The 18,036-nt window shown below is 47.2% G+C and overlaps 1 protein-coding gene across 1 annotated transcript in view; it reads right to left on the bottom strand.

Moving 5' to 3' along the window:
• CACNA1S (calcium voltage-gated channel subunit alpha1 S) overlaps positions 1–17,006 on the bottom strand; it is a 422,207-nt gene extending 405,201 nt beyond the window's left edge. The window contains exons 1-2 of the mRNA XM_077270340.1: positions 16,802–17,006; positions 15,036–15,141 (exon numbers count right to left, since the gene is read on the bottom strand). Of these exons, the coding sequence (XP_077126455.1) occupies positions 15,036–15,141; positions 16,802–16,953 (258 nt within the window). The 5' untranslated portion in view covers positions 16,954–17,006. The remainder of the gene's footprint in view (positions 1–15,035; positions 15,142–16,801) is intronic.
• Positions 17,007–18,036: the final 1,030 nt, after the last annotated feature.

The raw sequence follows: 18,036 nt of genomic DNA on the forward strand, positions 1-18,036 counted from the left end.
AGACCCTCTGCCGGAGCGGTCCCTGCCTGCTGAGTCCCCTGCTGGATTCGTAATCTGGCCTGGGGATGACATAATTGCATCGCCGACTACTAGCGATGTTCTGCTTTTATAGAGCATGAAACACATTTTCCCCTCTTTTTTTTTTTTTTTTGAGACCCAGAAGTTGTCCTCCAGTTCCGGGTTAGCGGCCGTGGTATACTGTGCATGTACCTGTTAGCGCTTTCCACACCACTGCCTTGGTCTGTGTGCCCCAGAAGTCCTATCCTTACTTACAGGAGCCTCTGTGCTGGTCAGCGCACATGCGGACCCAGCTTCTTGCACCGGGCCGCGTCCGGGAACGCTGATTTCCCTCTTCAGCGACCGCTGTGCCCCACAACCTGCTCCATACCTCAGGATGCCGCTGGAGTAACCAGCACTTATTCCACACACTGACTGCGAGCCTCCTGAGTGAGACCGGGCTGCCCTCCCTGGACCCGGTCCTCACTGTATCCACCAGACGAGGGAGCCGTCAAACGGAACTCCCCCCGATGCTGCCTCTGGGCGGCAGCCCCTGCCATTCCCGCAGACACCATATAGGTGGCATGCATTGGCCCAGGTATGTCTTCTTGTAGGATAGTCCTGCAGTTCCCTTAGGAACAGGAAACCGACTGAGGAGGAAAGGCCGATCGCCCCCTTTTATTTTCTGAAGGTTTCCTGTTCCTATGATGCATGGAACACCTTAAAGCAGTGCACAACACAGTTGTAGGACATGTGCCCTGCTGGCTTTGTCTGTAGACCTCAGTAATGGCAAAAGAAAAATCCTGGAAGGTAAATTTAACAGCCACCCTAGACACTAGCTAGCTACGCTATCTGACTGATATACAACCGCCTAGCTATCTAGCTAAAATCTTGCTGCTAACAGTGCCAGCATCAGGAGCAGCCTCTCTGCACTGTTACAGTGTCAAAATGGTGCTAAAACAAGATGTCCGTTCTTTATATGGAGAGGGACATGTGATTTTAGCAGCCAATGACACAAGCCATTGGGTGGGTTTTTCCTGCGCCCTGATTGGCTAGCCACAAGGTGCACACAAAGTTAGGGGGGAAAAAATACTGTTTACAAGAACGCCGTGCCTCTGAGCCCTGCAAACCCCCTGCCTTCATCAAACACGCTCCAAATGCTCATGATACAGCACCATTATCATTGCTAAAGTGCTGAAAATTTTTTTGTGGCAACGCAAATATTTTCCCACACTTGTTACCGAATGTTACCGATTTTTTCCGATTTTATAAAATTTTGCTTGTGTTTCCGATCACGAATCCAAATGTGCCATATTCATGCGGAATTTATGTTTGGCGATCATTTTCCGAACAAATTCGCTCCTCACTATTCATCACCACTAGTGTTGAGCATTCCGATACCGCAAGTATCGGGTATCGGCCGATACTTGCGGGTATCGGAATTCCGATACCGAGATCCGATACTTTTGTGATATCGGGAATCGGTATCGGGATTAATATCAATGTGTAAAATAAAGAATTAAAATAAAAAATATTGCTATACTCACCTCTCCGACGCAGCCTGCACCTTACAGAGGGAACCGGGAGCCTTCTTTGCTTAAAATGTGTGCGTTTACTGCCTTCCGTGACGTCACGGCTTCTGATTGGTCGCGTGCCGCCCATGTGACGGCGACGCGACCAATCACAACAAGCCGTGACGTAATTTCAGGTCCTGAATGCCTAATTCTAGGCATTCAGGATTTGAAAATTACGTCACGGCTTGTGATTGGTCGCGTGCCGCCCATGTGACGGCGACGCGACCAATCACAACAAGCCGTGATGTAATTTCAGGTCCTGAATGCCTAATTCTAGGCATTCAGGATTTGAAAATTACATCACGGCTTGTGATTGGTCGCGTCGCGGTCACATGGGCGGCACGCGACCAATCACAAGCCGTGACGTAATTTTCAAATCCTGAATGCCTAGAATTAGGCATTCAGGACCTGAAATTACGTCACGGCTTGTTGTGATTGGTCGCGTCGCCGTCACATGGGCGGCACGCGACCAATCAGAAGCCGTGACATCACGGAAGGCAGTAAACGCGCGCATTTTAAGCAAAGAAGGCTCCCGGTTCCCTCGGTAAGGTCCAGGCTGCGTCGGAGAGGTGAGTATAGCAATATTTTTTATTTTAATTCTTTATTTTACACAGTAATATGGATCCCAGGGCCTGAAGGAGAGTTTCCTCTCCTTCAGACCCTGGGATCCATCAGGGATACCGTCCGATACTTGAGTCCCATTGACTTGTATTGGTATCGGGTATCAGTATCGGATCAGATCCGATACTTTGCCAGTATCGGCCGATACTTTCCGATACCGATACTTTCAAGTATCGGACGGTATCGCTCAACACTAATCACCACCAGAGCTGCTCTATCCACCAGACCTACTGTCTTTCCCCATTACCCTGTTCATTGTAAGCCATAGAAGGCAAGGTTCTTCCCCCTTCTGTACCTGTCTGACAGCTGGTTTACTTTTTTTATGTATGTAATATGTATCTAATATATAGTAACATAGTTATTAAGGTTGAAGGAAGACTTTAAGTCCATCTAGTTCAACCCATAGCCTAACCTAACATGCCCTAACATGTTGATCCAGAGGAAGGCAAAAAAAAACATGGCAAAGAGTAAGCTCCACATTGGGGAAAAAAATTGCTTCCCGACTCCACATACGGCAATCAGACTAGTTCCCTGGATCAACACCCTATCAAGGAATCTAGTGTATATACCCTGTAACATTATACTTATCAAGAAAGGCATCCAGTCCCCTCGTAAATTTTAATGAATCACTCATTACAACATCATTCGGCATAGAGTTCCATAGTCTCACTGCTCTTACAGTAAAGAAGACGTAGAGGATGCCCCCTTGTCCCTGTCTCAGGTCTATGATTAAAAAGATCATCAGAAAGGTCTTTGTACTGTCCCCTCATGTATTTATACATTAAAATAAGATCACCCCTTAGCCTTCATTTTTCCAAACTAAATAGCCCCAAGTGTAATAACCTATCTTGGTATTTCAGACCCCCCAGTCCTCTAATAACCTTGGTCGCTCTTCTATGCACCCGCTCTAGTTCAGCTATGTCTTTCTTATACACCGGAGACCAGAACTGTACACTAAGCGTGGTCACACTAGTGACTTGTATAGAGGTAAAATTATGTTCTCTTCATGAGCATCTATGCCTTTTTTAATGCATCCCATTATTTTATTTGCCTTTGTAGCAGCTGCCTGACACTGGCCACTAAATGTGAGCTTGTCATCCACCCATACACCCAGGTCTTTTTAATTGATGGTATTGCCCAGTGTTTTACAATTAAGCACATAATTATACATCTTATTTGCTCTACCCAAGTGCATGACCTTACATTTATCCCCATTAAAGCTCATTTGCCATTTATCAGCCCAAGCTTCTAGTTTACATAAATCATCCTGTAATATAAAATTGTCCTCCCCTGTATTGATTACCCTGCAGAGTTTAGTGTCATCTGCAAATATTGACATTCTACTCTGAATGCCCCCTACAAGGTCATTAATAAATATGTTAAAAAGAAGCGGGCCCAATAGTGGTACCCAGTGACGCTGCTACCATGAGGCGACTTGAGCTCTTTGGCTCAGGCGGCAGAAGAGAGGGGGCGGCAGATTCTGTAACTGGATTTGCGCTGCTAGGTTTTTTTTCTTTTTTTAAACTCCGGGGTCAAGTGCCCGCCCCCCCTCCTCCCTCCCTCCTTCCCGCTTCGACACTTATATCTTTAAGGGCGTCTTGTGGAAACTTTCTGCAAAAGAGCGGAGAAGATGGAAGTCTGCAGAGACAGCTGTGGATGAGAAAACTCATCATGGGGTCTGGACAAGATGAAGAAAAGGAGAACGACTCCAGAGACAACGTCATTTATAAGGTACCTGGATGTAAATGTTATTTGTGATACTAACTAACTCTCATGTTTTTATTCATGTTAGGAGCATTAAAGGGGATGTCCAGGTTTGTGATGAGTCTGCAGTCATTCTTTGTGACTGCAGACTTCTGACTTCTCACAGTGAGCAGTGCACGCTGTCAGGATTCTCTGGTGCTGGTGATTTACATACATGCGGTCACATGCTGACTAGACATGTGTGACCTCACTCTATGAAAATGAACTGAGTGAGGCCGGGCACGTCTAGTTGGAATGTGGTCAGAAGTATACACATGCTTGTGCTGATGCAGCGCCCCAGAGTCCTGGTCGTTGCAGTACTGTGGCTCCGCCACTATGGGGAGCTACGGTGCGTCCGATGGCACTGAAGGAGTTCATCTGATCAGGTATCACAGACACCAATACATTTCACAGCTGGGCCTCCGGGGGGAGCTAAGGGTGCTATTCATTAGGCCACTCCCCACCATAGTGGGTAAACTGGGGGTCAGGCAGGAAGTTAGATCAGAAAGCTGACTGGGTTGGAACCAGGCAACACCTTGTGGCAGAGGGTGTTGTAGGGGAAGATACAGTAGGGTCTCTGTCAGGGGTGGGATCCTGACAGAGGCTTGGCATTGGAAAGAACGTAACGGGCCCGCGCCAGCTCCGGGAAGCGGCGGGGCCCAAGAAAGGACTAGAAGCGAGATAGATTGTGCTGAGTGAGAAACGAGATCAAGCAATAGGAGAATACCAGTAGGGGTCGTGCTGTAAGACCGGAGCAACACCCTACTGAGGCGCACTACCGGTGGCCGGAACGCCGAGGGAGTATTATAACATTCAGCTTCAAGCAATACTCTAAACAGCGGCAGGACAGTCAGCCTAAGGCGGGCTGTCTCACACAAATCACCTATGAAGTCTTGGGGGGCACCTTGTGGAGAGGGGCGACTCTAGGGTCCCGGAAGAGCTCCGAGCCTACCCGTCAAACGGGTGCCGTCCCAACCAGAACATCAGGGAGGGACGGAGGATTAGAAGAACATCATTTAATCGAGTTGTGAGGGAACTTAAGAAACAGACACAACGGTTGTGGGGACTTTCCGTAAGCACAGCAGGGAAGGACCGCAACACATAGCGCTAGAAGGAAGGCACCGATTTCCACCTGTGAAGAGAACTCTGGAGGTGCCATTGGACCGGCCGGACTTGCGCAGCCTGGTGAACCGTATGCTGGACTGTGGACCCAGAGATCTTCAGTAAAGAGGTAAAGAGACTGCAACCTGGTGTCCTCGTTATTTACTGCACCGCACCCCCACTACCAACATCCACACCTAGCATTCACTGTGCGCCCCACGGCAGGGTCACGGGCCGGGGCCTAGCCGCCGTGACAACCCCAGAAGCAGAGACCGTAGGCCCGGTACCGGGTACCCCTCGGCCCTGCGGCGGTGGGGGCGCTACAACTTGGCGTCACGAACAGGATTCTACTTAAGCCTGAAAAATCAGGTCATGTGTGCCTTGGAACTGTAATTTGTTGTGCTTGGACTGTACTTTATTGCAAAGACTGTGCTGCGCCATTTACCGCCAAAAGTTCCCGCCAAAAACCGCCGCCATTGCTACGCCAGAGAAGCAGGAGGGCGTGCCATGGGAGGGGACTACCAAAGTGGCGCCAGAAGCGGTGATCGCCCCCTGCGCCTCTTGTTGCAAAGCGATGACCTGCCTCAAAGCAGAGAACCGCCCCCTGACTTGCGATGGCGGGAACGAGGTGAAGGAGGACCTCGACCTTGGAGAAATGGCAGAGTCAGATGCATGCATTGCCGCCGAATGCCGGACAGCGACGATGAACAGCAGGTGCCCGAACAACGGCGAGGTGATCCTGGTTTGTCCTCACCCATCAGAAGAGGACTCGCGTCCACCGCCGGTGAGGGACCTGGACTCCTTGGAGACACCAGTGGAGGAGCCGAGCCTGCCTATCCTAGTCACGGAATCATGGAGGGCGGAGTTACGTCAAGAGATGACTCCGGAGGAGCCGCGGTCCGGGCTGCAGCCGATTCCAGTGTCCTTGTCAACGGACCTGAGCGACATCGGTGGAATCACATCAGGTGCAGGTATGGACGACATCCCTACTCCCCTGGCCGATTCTGCTCTCCCGACCGATCCGGCTCCCCTGATCGATCCCACTCCCGTGACCGCTCCCCACCCCGGCAATGATCGTTCCTTCTTGGTGGAGCGGGTTATCCTCACCTCCAACGCGATGGGGAAGCTAGTGCCGCCGCTACCAACCAAGATGGGAGAACCCATAGGTGTGGGCCTAGACGGGGTGATCCTTCGGTGGGACACCCCCTGGACAGGGCCGGATGGGACCCGGGAGGATGGCCTCACCCTTGCAGTACTTACCTGGGAGCAGTATAAGCAATGTCTGATCCAACACTGGAAAGATCGGGACGAGACCGAACCACCTGACACGCAACGTAAGAAGTCTGCTCCCGGCAGGAAAGACGTGGTAAAGCGGGGAACTGTACTGGCCTACCACCCGAAGAGGGGATGGGGCTCCATACAGGAACCGGGGCTACCAACTGATGTCTTTGTCACTAGCTATAATGTGAAGACCCCCTGCTTCAGTCGAAATGGTGATCCGTTACAAAGAGGGGATCAGGTGACTTACACCCGCCATCGGAGTGCACAAGGATGGTGTGCCCGGAACGTTCGACGGTGTGAGCCTGAGAGAGCGCCCCCTGTTGTCCCGATCATGACTGATCCCGATTTGCCGGACCTCGTTCCCATCACCACGGTACGTCTTGTAGCGGCTACCGAACTCGCAAGCAGGATTAGCTTTCAAATCCAGGCACCGGCTGATCTGATGGCATCTGAGAGACCAACTACCAGTACGGGTGCCACGTTAGCTGGGGGACAAAGACCGCCCCCAGACTTAGAAGAATAAACCTCGATACCATGAATCTGTAAATAGTTGCTGTTTTCCTGTGTTCTGCTAAACCCGTCCAGGGTAAACTTTTAAAGGGATCCTTTTGTTGACCCGGGATCCCTAGTGTTTTGTTTTGTTTGTCTTTGCAAAGTTTTTGCACAAGTTTTAGAACTGCTGAAATCATGAACAGTACATGATCCGAACTTCTTGTAAATAGTTTGCACCTTATTAAAGGCGCTCCCTACTGGTTTTACTTTAAAAAGGACTCTTTGTGAAGATACCGCACTGGAACCTTTGCTGAGTATGGACTGGTAGCTTGAGAAGATACGCTACCTCATAGAGACTTGGTCCCCTCTTAAAGGGGATGTTCATTTGTTACGCTTAAACTGTGATATTGCTTTAAGATTGGAAGCAATAATGTCTTGACCAAAGAAAGTGATGATAATGTTTACATGAGAAAGTTATATGTGTTTAATTAGTTAAATGTGAAGAAAAACTGATGATGTGCTCTGAGAAGTAAAAGGTGAAAGATAGAAGAAGGATGCAGTGGACCCGTAGGGATAGATGTGGTGTCCAGCATGCATGAAAGGAAGAAAGATAATGAGAAGGTTTAATGTTCGATAGAAAATGTTTTTGATAATGCTGATAGATAGTTAGGATAGAAGGTAAACCCTGAGTCCTCATAGGAGTCATGTAGAGATGACTTAGTGCTCTTAAACTGAAAGTAATGTTATGTTCTATACTGTGTATAGTAGTTGAAAAGGCAGTAGGCCCTGGCTGAACGGGGCGGTCCTGTAACAGAAAGGAGAGGCAGTAGGTCTGGTGCCGATAGGACAGGCGGTCCTGCAGATTTAAAGAAGGAGAATGAAAAAGTTAAAATACCTTATAATGTGATTATAGGAAGGTCTTTAGTGGATTAAGAGTGTATGTCTTTAAAGGCAAAGTTAAATTATTGTTCAACAATTTTTGCACTTAGTAGAATACCCGGTTGGGTAAGAAAAGTTAATTATAGCATGTTGCTATGATATTTTACCAAGTTTGTAACGTTCAACTGTCCTCACCTCCCATAAAGGGAAGCTCTGTTCAAATATGCTTATTGTTATTGCACTCAACAAAATTGTATGTCTTTTTGCTAACTTGTATTGTTGTTTTCTTCCCAGTCCCGGAGTACTGTGTTTAACCAAGGGGGAGTGCAGCGCCCCAGAGTCCTGGTCGTTGCAGTACTGTGGCTCCGCCACTATGGGGAGCTACGGTGCGTCCGATGGCACTGAAGGAGTTCATCTGATCAGGTATCACAGACACCAATACATTTCACAGCTGGGCCTCCGGGGGGAGCTAAGGGTGCTATTCATTAGGCCACTCCCCACCATAGTGGGTAAACTGGGGGTCAGGCAGGAAGTTAGATCAGAAAGCTGACTGGGTTGGAACCAGGCAACACCTTGTGGCAGAGGGTGTTGTAGGGGAAGATACAGTAGGGTCTCTGTCAGGGGTGGGATCCTGACAGAGGCTTGGCATTGGAAAGAACGTAACGGGCCCGCGCCAGCTCCGGGAAGCGGCGGGGCCCAAGAAAGGACTAGAAGCGAGATAGATTGTGCTGAGTGAGAAACGAGATCAAGCAATAGGAGAATACCAGTAGGGGTCGTGCTGTAAGACTGGAGCAACACCCTACTGAGGCGCACTACCGGTGGCCGGAACGCCGAGGGAGTATTATAACATTCAGCTTCAAGCAATACTCTAAACAGCGGCAGGACAGTCAGCCTAAGGCGGGCTGTCTCACACAAATCACCTATGAAGTCTTGGGGGGCACCTTGTGGAGAGGGGCGACTCTAGGGTCCCGGAAGAGCTCCGAGCCTACCCGTCAAACGGGTGCCGTCCCAACCAGAACATCAGGGAGGGACGGAGGATTAGAAGAACATCATTTAATCGAGTTGTGAGGGAACTTAAGAAACAGACACAACGGTTGTGGGGACTTTCCGTAAGCACAGCAGGGAAGGACCGCAACACATAGCGCTAGAAGGAAGGCACCGATTTCCACCTGTGAAGAGAACTCTGGAGGTGCCATTGGACCGGCCGGACTTGCGCAGCCTGGTGAACCGTATGCTGGACTGTGGACCCAGAGATCTTCAGTAAAGAGGTAAAGAGACTGCAACCTGGTGTCCTCGTTATTTACTGCACCGCACCCCCACTACCAACATCCACACCTAGCATTCACTGTGCGCCCCACGGCAGGGTCACGGGCCGGGGCCTAGCCGCCGTGACAACCCCAGAAGCAGAGACCCGTAGGCCCGGTACCGGGTACCCCTCGGCCCTGCGGCGGTGGGGGCGCTACACTGACATGACCGTCCACCGGCCAGGGAGAATCCTAAAAGTGTGCACTGCATTAGTTGTGAGAATTCAGAAGCTGCGATGTCAGGATTCAGCTCTGCAGGTTCCAGTCGTCACATGGACACATCACTCATATGCGATTTTCATACTCATGGTCCTGTGACAACGAGCTTCTCTTCTGCTTCTCTCAGTTTTTCACTGAACATTGAGAGCATTAGGGAGAGGAGCTCGTGGGTACATGACTGAGTGTGCAAATCGCATATGTCCTTGGTGGAGGGGGGGGGCACCAAAATGAATTCTTGCCCCTGGTGCCAGAAACCCTAGATACACCTCTGCTGGTATGCTACTGTGAGCGGCGATTACCGGGTTCCGTGGAGGGATGTGTGTGCACAGGCAGTAAGGCAGGGACTGTGTGTGTGTGTGGGGGGGGGGCGCCATTTTTCCTTTCACCTCAGGCAGCAGAGAGGCTAGGTTCACCCCTGGTGGTACCCCACTGCTAACTGTGACCCAATCCGAATGTGCTCCATTAATAACCACCCTTTGTTTCCTATCCCTGATCCAGCTTTTAACCCACTTACACATATTTTCCCCTATCCCCATTATTCTCATTTTATGTATCAACCTTTCGTGTGGCACTGTATCAAAAGCTTTTGAAAAGTCCATATACACTACATCTACTGGGTTCCCTTGGTCCAGTCCGGAACTTACCTCTTCATAGAAGCTGATCAAACTAGTCTGACATGAACGGTCCCTAGTAAACCCGTGCTGATACTGGGTCATGAGGTTATTCCTCTTCAGATACTCCAGTATAGCATCCCTTAGGATGCCCTCCAGGATTTTACCCACAGTAGAGGTTAAGCTTACTGGCCTATAATTTCCGAGTTCAGTTTTTGTCCCCTTTTTGAATATTGGCACCACATTTGCTATACGCCAGTCCTGTGGTACAGACCCTGTTATTATGGAGTCTTTAAAGATTAAAAATAATGGTCCATCAATGACTGTACTTAATTCCTGCAGTACTCGGGGGTGTATCCCATCCGGGCCCGGAGATTTGTCAGTTTTAGTGATTTTTAGATGCCGCCGTACTTCCTGCTGGGTGACATTTAATGGGGAATTTTTGTTATCAATGATCATATTGTCTGCAATGGAATTTTCTTGTGTAAATACTGATGAAAAAAAGTCATTTAGCATATTGGCTTTTTCCTCATCCACCATTTCACCCAGACTATTTTTAAGGGGGCCAACACTATCATTTTTTATTTTCTTACTATTTAGTTAAAGAATATTTTGGGATTATTTTGACTCTCTCTGGCAATGAGTCTCTCTGTCTCAATTTTTGCTGCCTTGATTTGCTTTTTACAGAATTTATTTAATTTTCTGTATTTATTTAATGCCTCATCACTACCCACTTCCTTTAATTCTCTAATTGCTTTCTTTTTGTCACTTATTGCGCCCCTTACAGCTCTATTTAGCCATATTGGTTTCCTCCTATTTCTAGTATGTTTATTCCCATACGGTATACACTGTGCACAGGTCCTATCCAGGATGCTAATAAACGTCTCCCATTTTCTTTGTGTATTTTTATGTCTCAGGATATCGTCCCAGTTAATTGCCCCAAGATCCTCTCTCATCCGTTGGAAATTTGCCCTCCTGAAGTTTAGTGTCCTTGAAACCCCTCTACTGCACATCTTATTAGAGGATACATGAAAACTTGTTAATTTGTGATCATTATTACCCAAGTGACCCCCAACCCTTATATTTGATATGCGGTCTGGCCTGTTGGTTAATATTAGGTCTAGCAGTGCCCCCCTTCTTGTTGGGTCCTGAACCAGTTGTGAAAGGTAAATGTCTCTCATAGTTGTCAAAAACCAATTACCTTTGCTGGAACTGCAGATTTTTGTTCCCCAATGTATCTCAGGGTAGTTGAAGTCCCCCATAATAATGACTTCTCCTTGAGTCACAGCTCCATCTATTTGCTTTATGAGAATATTCTCTGTTGCTTCCATTATTTTTGGAGACTTATAACAAACCCCTATCAGTAATTTATTATTTTCTCCCCCTCCCCTTATCTCCACCCACAGGGACTCTACATTTTCATTAGATTCACCTATATTATCACGCAGGATGGGTTTTAAGAATGATTTTACATACAGACACACCCTTCCCCCTCGCTTATCCGTTCGGTCATTTCTGAACAGACTATAGCCCTGCAAGTTAACAGCCCAGTCATGGCTCTCATCCAGCCATGTCTCAGATATCCCCACCATGTCATAATTATGCTTCATCAAAATTAATTCTAATTCCTCCATTTTGTTGGAGAGGCTTCTGGCATTAGTATACATGCACCTTATGTATCTCTCTGTACCTCTATTCTTTTTTAAATTATCTGCTCTAACCCCACCCTCCATGCCACCGCCGCTATCTTCCCCTCCTATAAAATGAATAACCTCCCCCCATTCCCTAGTTTAAACACTCCTCCAACCTTCTAGACATTTTCTCCCCCAGCACAGCTTCACCTTCCCCATTGAAATGCAGCCCGTCCGTAGCGTAGAACCTGTAGTCAACTGAGAAGTCAGCCCAGTTCTCCAGGAACCCAAACCCCTCCTTCCTACACCAATTCTTGAGCCACTTATTAACCTCCTTAATCTCCCGTTGCCTCTCTGGTGTGGCATGTGGTACAGGCAGTATTTCGGAAAATACCACCTTGGAGTTCCTTTAAGGACCTTCCACCTACTTCTAACTTTGTCATTTGTGCCAATGTGCACCATGACCGCTGGGTCCTCACCAGCCCCTCCCAGTAATCTGTCCACCCGATCAGCGATGTGTCGGACTCGAACGTCAGATAGGGAGCACACCGTTCGACGATCCCTGTCTTTGTGACAGATTTCCCTATCTGTTCCCCTAATAATTGAGTCCCCCACTACCAGCACCTGTCTGGCCTGCCCTGCTCTCCTATTTCCCTCCTTAATGGAGCAGTCACTCCTCCGGCTTTCAGAGGACATGCCTGCCTGCAGCAGTGCTACCCCTGTACTGGCACCCCCCTCATCTGCCAACTTAGCAAACTTACTGGGGTGAGCCAGATCATGACTAGCCTCCCTGGCACTCTTCCCTCTACCCCGCTTTCTAACTGTCACCCAGCTGCTCAATTGTCCTGCTGCTCCATCCTACCATCCCCCCCTCATCTATCCCATTGAGCGTCTGCTCAGTGAGCAGAAGACTCCTTTCCATATTGTCTATGGATCTCAGTGTTGCCAGCTGCACATTTAGATCCAGTATCTGGGCTTCCAAATGCACAACATGCTCACATCTCGCACAACAGTATGCACCCTCGACCGGCTGCTTAAGGATTGCATATGGAGCGCCCCCACTGCCGCAGGGCCGAGGGGTACCCGGTATCGGGCCTCTCTGTCGCAGTTCTGGGATTGTCACGGTGGCTAGACCCGGCCCGTGACCCTGCTGAGGGGCGTCCAATGAAGGTGGAGAGTGATGTTGTTGTGGTGCGGTGCAGGTCGCAGTAAATAACGAGGACACCAGGTTGCAGTCTCTTTACCTCTTTACTGAAGGCTTCAGGATCCTCAGTCCGGAATACGGTTAACCGGGCTGCGTGAGTCCGGCCGGTCCGATGGCACCTCCAGAGTTCCCTTTGCAGGTGGAAATCTGTGCCTACCTTCTAGCGCTTGTGTGCTGTGGTCCTCCCCTGCTGTGCTTACGGGATAGTCCCCACAACTGTTGTGTCTGTTTCTGAAGTTCACTCACAACTCGATTTTGATGTTCTTCTTTGTCCCCCCAGATGATATGGCTAGGACGCACCCGTATGACTCGTAGGCTCGGAGCTCTTCCGGGACCCTAGTGTCGCCCCTCTCCAACTGTTGCCCCCTATGTCTTCTTAGGTGATTTTGGGTGAGACAGCCCGCCTAGAACTGACTGTCCTGCCGTAGGTTTGAAGTAAGGCTTGGAGCTCAATACTTCCTCGGCGTTTCCGGCCACCGGCTACGAGCCTCAGTAGGATGTTGCCTCGTCTTACAGCATGACTCCTACTGGTGTTTCTCCTTGTTGCGTTGATCTCGTTTCTCACTCAGCACAATAAACCTTGCTTCTTGTCCTTTCTTGGGGTACCGCCGCGATGAAGTGCAGGCGCGGTCCCGTAACGTTCTTTCCTGTTCGCTAGGCCTCTGTCAGGATCCCACCCCTGACAGGGACCCCCCTGAATCTTCCCCGGAACACCCTCTGCCACAGGATATTGCCTGGTTCCAACCCAGTCAGCTTCTCCCTAACTTCCTATCTAACCCCCAGTTTTACCAGATTGTGAGGAGTGGCCTAATACATAGCACCCTTAGCTCCCCCTGGAGGCCAGCCTGTGAAGTGTATTGGTGTCTGTGATACCTGGTCAGGTGAACTCCTTCAGTGCCATCAGACGTACCATAGCCCCCCTTAGCGGCGGAGCATCAGTACTGCAACGACTAGGACTCTGGGGCGCTGCACATACATGTGGGCAAAATGTACACTGGATGGCATTAACAATAGTGGAGCACATTTCCTAATGGGGATTGCACCACACAGAAACGTTAAATACAAATAAATGCAAAGTATTAATAAAATACAGACAGCAATTCAGTAATTCCTCCCATGGAAACTCCCTGAATCCAAAGTCACACACTTACCGCCATTCACACTTACGCTCAGGGCACACTCAGCTCGTTCACACTCACTAAGCTGAAGATTTAAAGAGATTTTTTTTCCCTTAGTAGCAATCCACCCTGCTGTTCAATGCACTTCCAAAAGGACTTGAGCCCCAACCAGCTGCCCCTTATAAACCCTTAATTATGAGCCACCACCTTAAATTAACCCCTTATGAATATAGCTACACCTCAAGATTTAAAATAAAATTAATCCTGTAGAGAGAAAAAATAGGTTAAGAAAGCCCGCCAAAAATTGAACAGGTAGAAAAGCACTAAGCAATTCACAATTCAGTAACTCACAACAATTCACACAGGTATTTGTTAAAGGTTTTCCAAATACCTCTTCACTGAATCACAAGTCACACACTTACCGCCGTTCACACTTACGCTCATGTCACACTCAGCTCGTTCACACTCGCTAAGCTGAAGATTTAAAGAGATTTTTTTTCCCCTTAGCAGAAATCCACCTTGCTGTTTAATGCACTTCCAAAAATTAAGAGACCACCACTTCAAAACCCTGTCATGGGCAGAACAATCTCCAGACCTGAATCCCATTGAAAACCTCTGGAATGTAATCAAGAGGATGATGGATAGTCACAAGCCGTCAAACAAAGAAGAACTGCTTACATTTTTTCACCAGAAGCAGTGTGAAAGACTGGTGGAAAGCATGCCAAGACGCATGAAAGCTGCGATTAAAAATCATGGATATTCAACAAAATATTGATTTCTGAACTCTTCCTGAATTAAAACATTAGTATTGTTGTTTCTAAATGATTATAAACTTGTTTTCTTTGCATTATTTGAGGTCTTAAAGCACTAGGTTTTTTAAAAAAAAAATTGAACATTTTTCCTTTTTAGAAAAAAAAACAAAACATCATTTATTGCTTGGAAATTCAGAGACATGATGTCAGAAGTTTATAGACTAAAAGAACAATTTACATTTTACTCAAAAATACACCTATAAAGAGAAAAATCAGACAAACTAAATAATTTGCAGTGGTCTCTTTATTTTTTGCCAGAGCTGTATGTAACCCTTTTCACATGTTCTGCACCTTGAAATTAATGGTACATTAAAAAATATTATTATTATTATTATTATTATTATTATTATAATACAAACTCTGTAAGTAGATCCATGGAAATAAAAATATACCTTCTCCAAAAAACAAACAAAAGTACAATACAATAAAAACAGAAAAGCATAATTACCAACACCACATTGGTCGCATTGGTATCGTCTTCTGGCATTGGTAAAAAGACTGCTAGTGCCACGCAATTGGCAAAAATTGTAAGAAGAATAATAATTTCAAATGGTCTACAGTCAAAGAAGTCAAAGGAAATAAGTTATTGAATATGTAAATAGAATTTACAACCTACAAAAGAACAACAAAGACAATTCCCTATGCTATATGAAAATCAAGAAAAGCACATCCAGCCTATGAATGGCAGCGCTTCCCAGGACTCACATCCTGTTAGGGCTAGCGGAACGCACCAAATAGTTAGAGAAAAGGAATAAGGTGCGTTCGCAGCCCGGGGTCCACCGTGCAGAGATGAACCTGCTGCTAAGCAATGACGGACTATATGGCGGTACAATGAGGATACACATGGATTAGCTTCACCCTGTGTGAAAGAAGCGAACCCTGTTGCGTCACAGGGCCGCAGTACCGCATGTAACAGAAATAATAATTAAGCAGCACGAGAGTGCATGCGATGCCGCACTGGCGGATGCCACTAACCACCCAGACTTGGGTTTGGAAAGCGCGGTGATAGCGCACGGCGCCGCACTGGCGGTCACAGCAATAGACGCTGTTTGTGTACAAGTGTTGGTTACAAGTCGGGCGCTAGATTACAATCATCCTCCTTACGCGAGCATTCAAACACAAGGGAAGGGATAATTAAGAGCGACTTTCACTCACAACACACGCACATGAACAAGTGTATACTAGCGCATGGCCGTGCGGCCATGCAAACCTTTTATAGGTGCAGCATGTACAGGACCTTCCTAGAGGACCATTGAGAACTGTTACAGTAACTGAGCAGCTTCAGGACCTTCTTGGAGGACCAATAGGAGCTACTGCAGTACCTGAGCATGTGACCCCAGACCTACACTGAGAGGTCTTCCTTTGGGCATGCTCAGAAGGGGAAAAAGGAGGACTTAGTCCCAGAGATGTCTGCTCGCCGCTGATCAGTACTGGCTACAAAGGCAGAGCCTGGAAAGGCAGCAGTAACCCTTTGCACAGAATCAGACTGAGCGAGATGCTGGGACCAACAGGCTCCACTGCGGCTGATGCAGAATGAGAGACCGCAGCGGAGATGGTTTGGGATTCCCCCTGTGCAGCGGTGGGAACTCGACTCCTAACACATCCTCCTTGAGGATTTGTACTGTGTTTTTATGGTACCTGAAGGATATATACGATATCCAAAAGGTGTTGTATTTCCTCTATTTTAACTTATCAAAAAAAAAAATGAAATATCATCTTTGGATATGAGTACTAGGAAGTGCTGCCATTCATGGGCTGGATGTGCTTTTCTTGATTTACTGATCCTACGTGAGCCCGAATCTGGCTCTTTCACTTGGATCAACCCAGGCAAGCTGCAAACCCTGTCTATTGAAAAGTATCCCAGAGGGATTTTTGAGGATACACAATCTAAAGCCGTACTAGTCTTCTATCAGGTGAGTGCATACAATTGTGCACCATTTAACTGGTTTTATGACTAACCACTATGCTAACATTTCTGCACTTCTTAGTTTGTCCCTATTCCTTCTCTTTATATTGTCAGTGAAGGTGATAGTAATATATGTTCAGATATAAACATTTTTTTCTGAAATGTTTGTAAAATAGCTTGCTTAGTTTATTGCACACTTGCATCTTCGTTGCACAAATTGTCTCTAGTATTAAAATACCATATTTGCTCTAACAAAAATAGGCCTGCATTATTAATAATCACTCAATATTTAACTTGTTAAAGGATACTTCCATTCTACAATGTTTATGCAGCCTTTTCTGAATGGGTTCTGAAGGCTCAAACAGAACAATGAGCGAAGAGGACGTGGAGATGGTGGTACTAAAGGTTTCCTCTTTTTCTTCTGTTGTCCCTCTTCGGCAGCTGCTCCCTTAAGATCCATATTTTCTGCAATACCTTTAGGCTCTCTTGCTGTTTTTATCCCTTATACAGCCAGATTCTAGAATACATAAAAATCAAATTCTATTAAAGGTCTGCGGCAATATTTATATCAATATCAACAAGCAATCAAAATAATTTTATTTACATCAACATCATCTGATTTATTGGAAGTAATGTTTTTTATATTGCAAGCTTTTTTCCTACCCCTTTATTAAATACTAGATGGTGGCCCGATTCTATCGCATTGGGTATTCTAGAATATGTATGTAGTTTATTTATGAAGATTTTAGAATAATACATTGAATACACAGGATTCAGCCAACCGCGACCAATTAACGAAGCGTGGTTCAAATCCCGCGCCAATTCACGGCTGGACTGCGCCTGTCGCTGATTGTTCGCGGCCGGCCACGTAGTGTATAGCACAGCCACGTAGTATATAACAGCCCACGTAGTAAATAGCACAGCCACTTAGTATATTGCACAGCCACGTAGTAAATAGCACAGACTACGGAGTATATAGCACTGCCCACAGAGTATATAGCACAGCCACATAGTATATTGTACAGCCACGTAGTATATTGCACAGCCACGTAGTATATAGCACAGCTCACGGACTATATAGCACAGCCCACGGATTATATAGCACAGCCACGTAGTATATAACACAGCCCACGGAGTATATAGTACAGCCCATGGAGTGTATAACAGCCCACATAGCATATAACACAGCCACGTAGTTTATAACAGCCCACGTAGCATAGTAGCATATAACACAGCTCACGTAGTATATAACAGCCCACACACGCAGTATATAACACAGCCCACGTAGTGTATAACACAGCCCACGTAGTGTATAACACAGCCCACGTAGTATATAACAGCCCACGTAGTGTATAACACAGACCACGTAGTAAATAGCACAGCCCACGTGGCATAACGCGGTCCCCGTTAACGCTGCTATTAACCCTGTGTGAGCACTGAGTGGAGGGGAGTATGGAGCGGGGCACTGACTTCGGGGAGTAAGGAGAGGCGATTTTGCCGCCAGACTGTGCCCATCGCTGATTGGTCGTGGCTGTTTTGCCAT

This window comes from Ranitomeya variabilis, chromosome 1, assembly GCF_051348905.1.
Source record: "Ranitomeya variabilis isolate aRanVar5 chromosome 1, aRanVar5.hap1, whole genome shotgun sequence".
Classification (NCBI taxonomy): Eukaryota; Metazoa; Chordata; class Amphibia; order Anura; family Dendrobatidae; genus Ranitomeya; species Ranitomeya variabilis.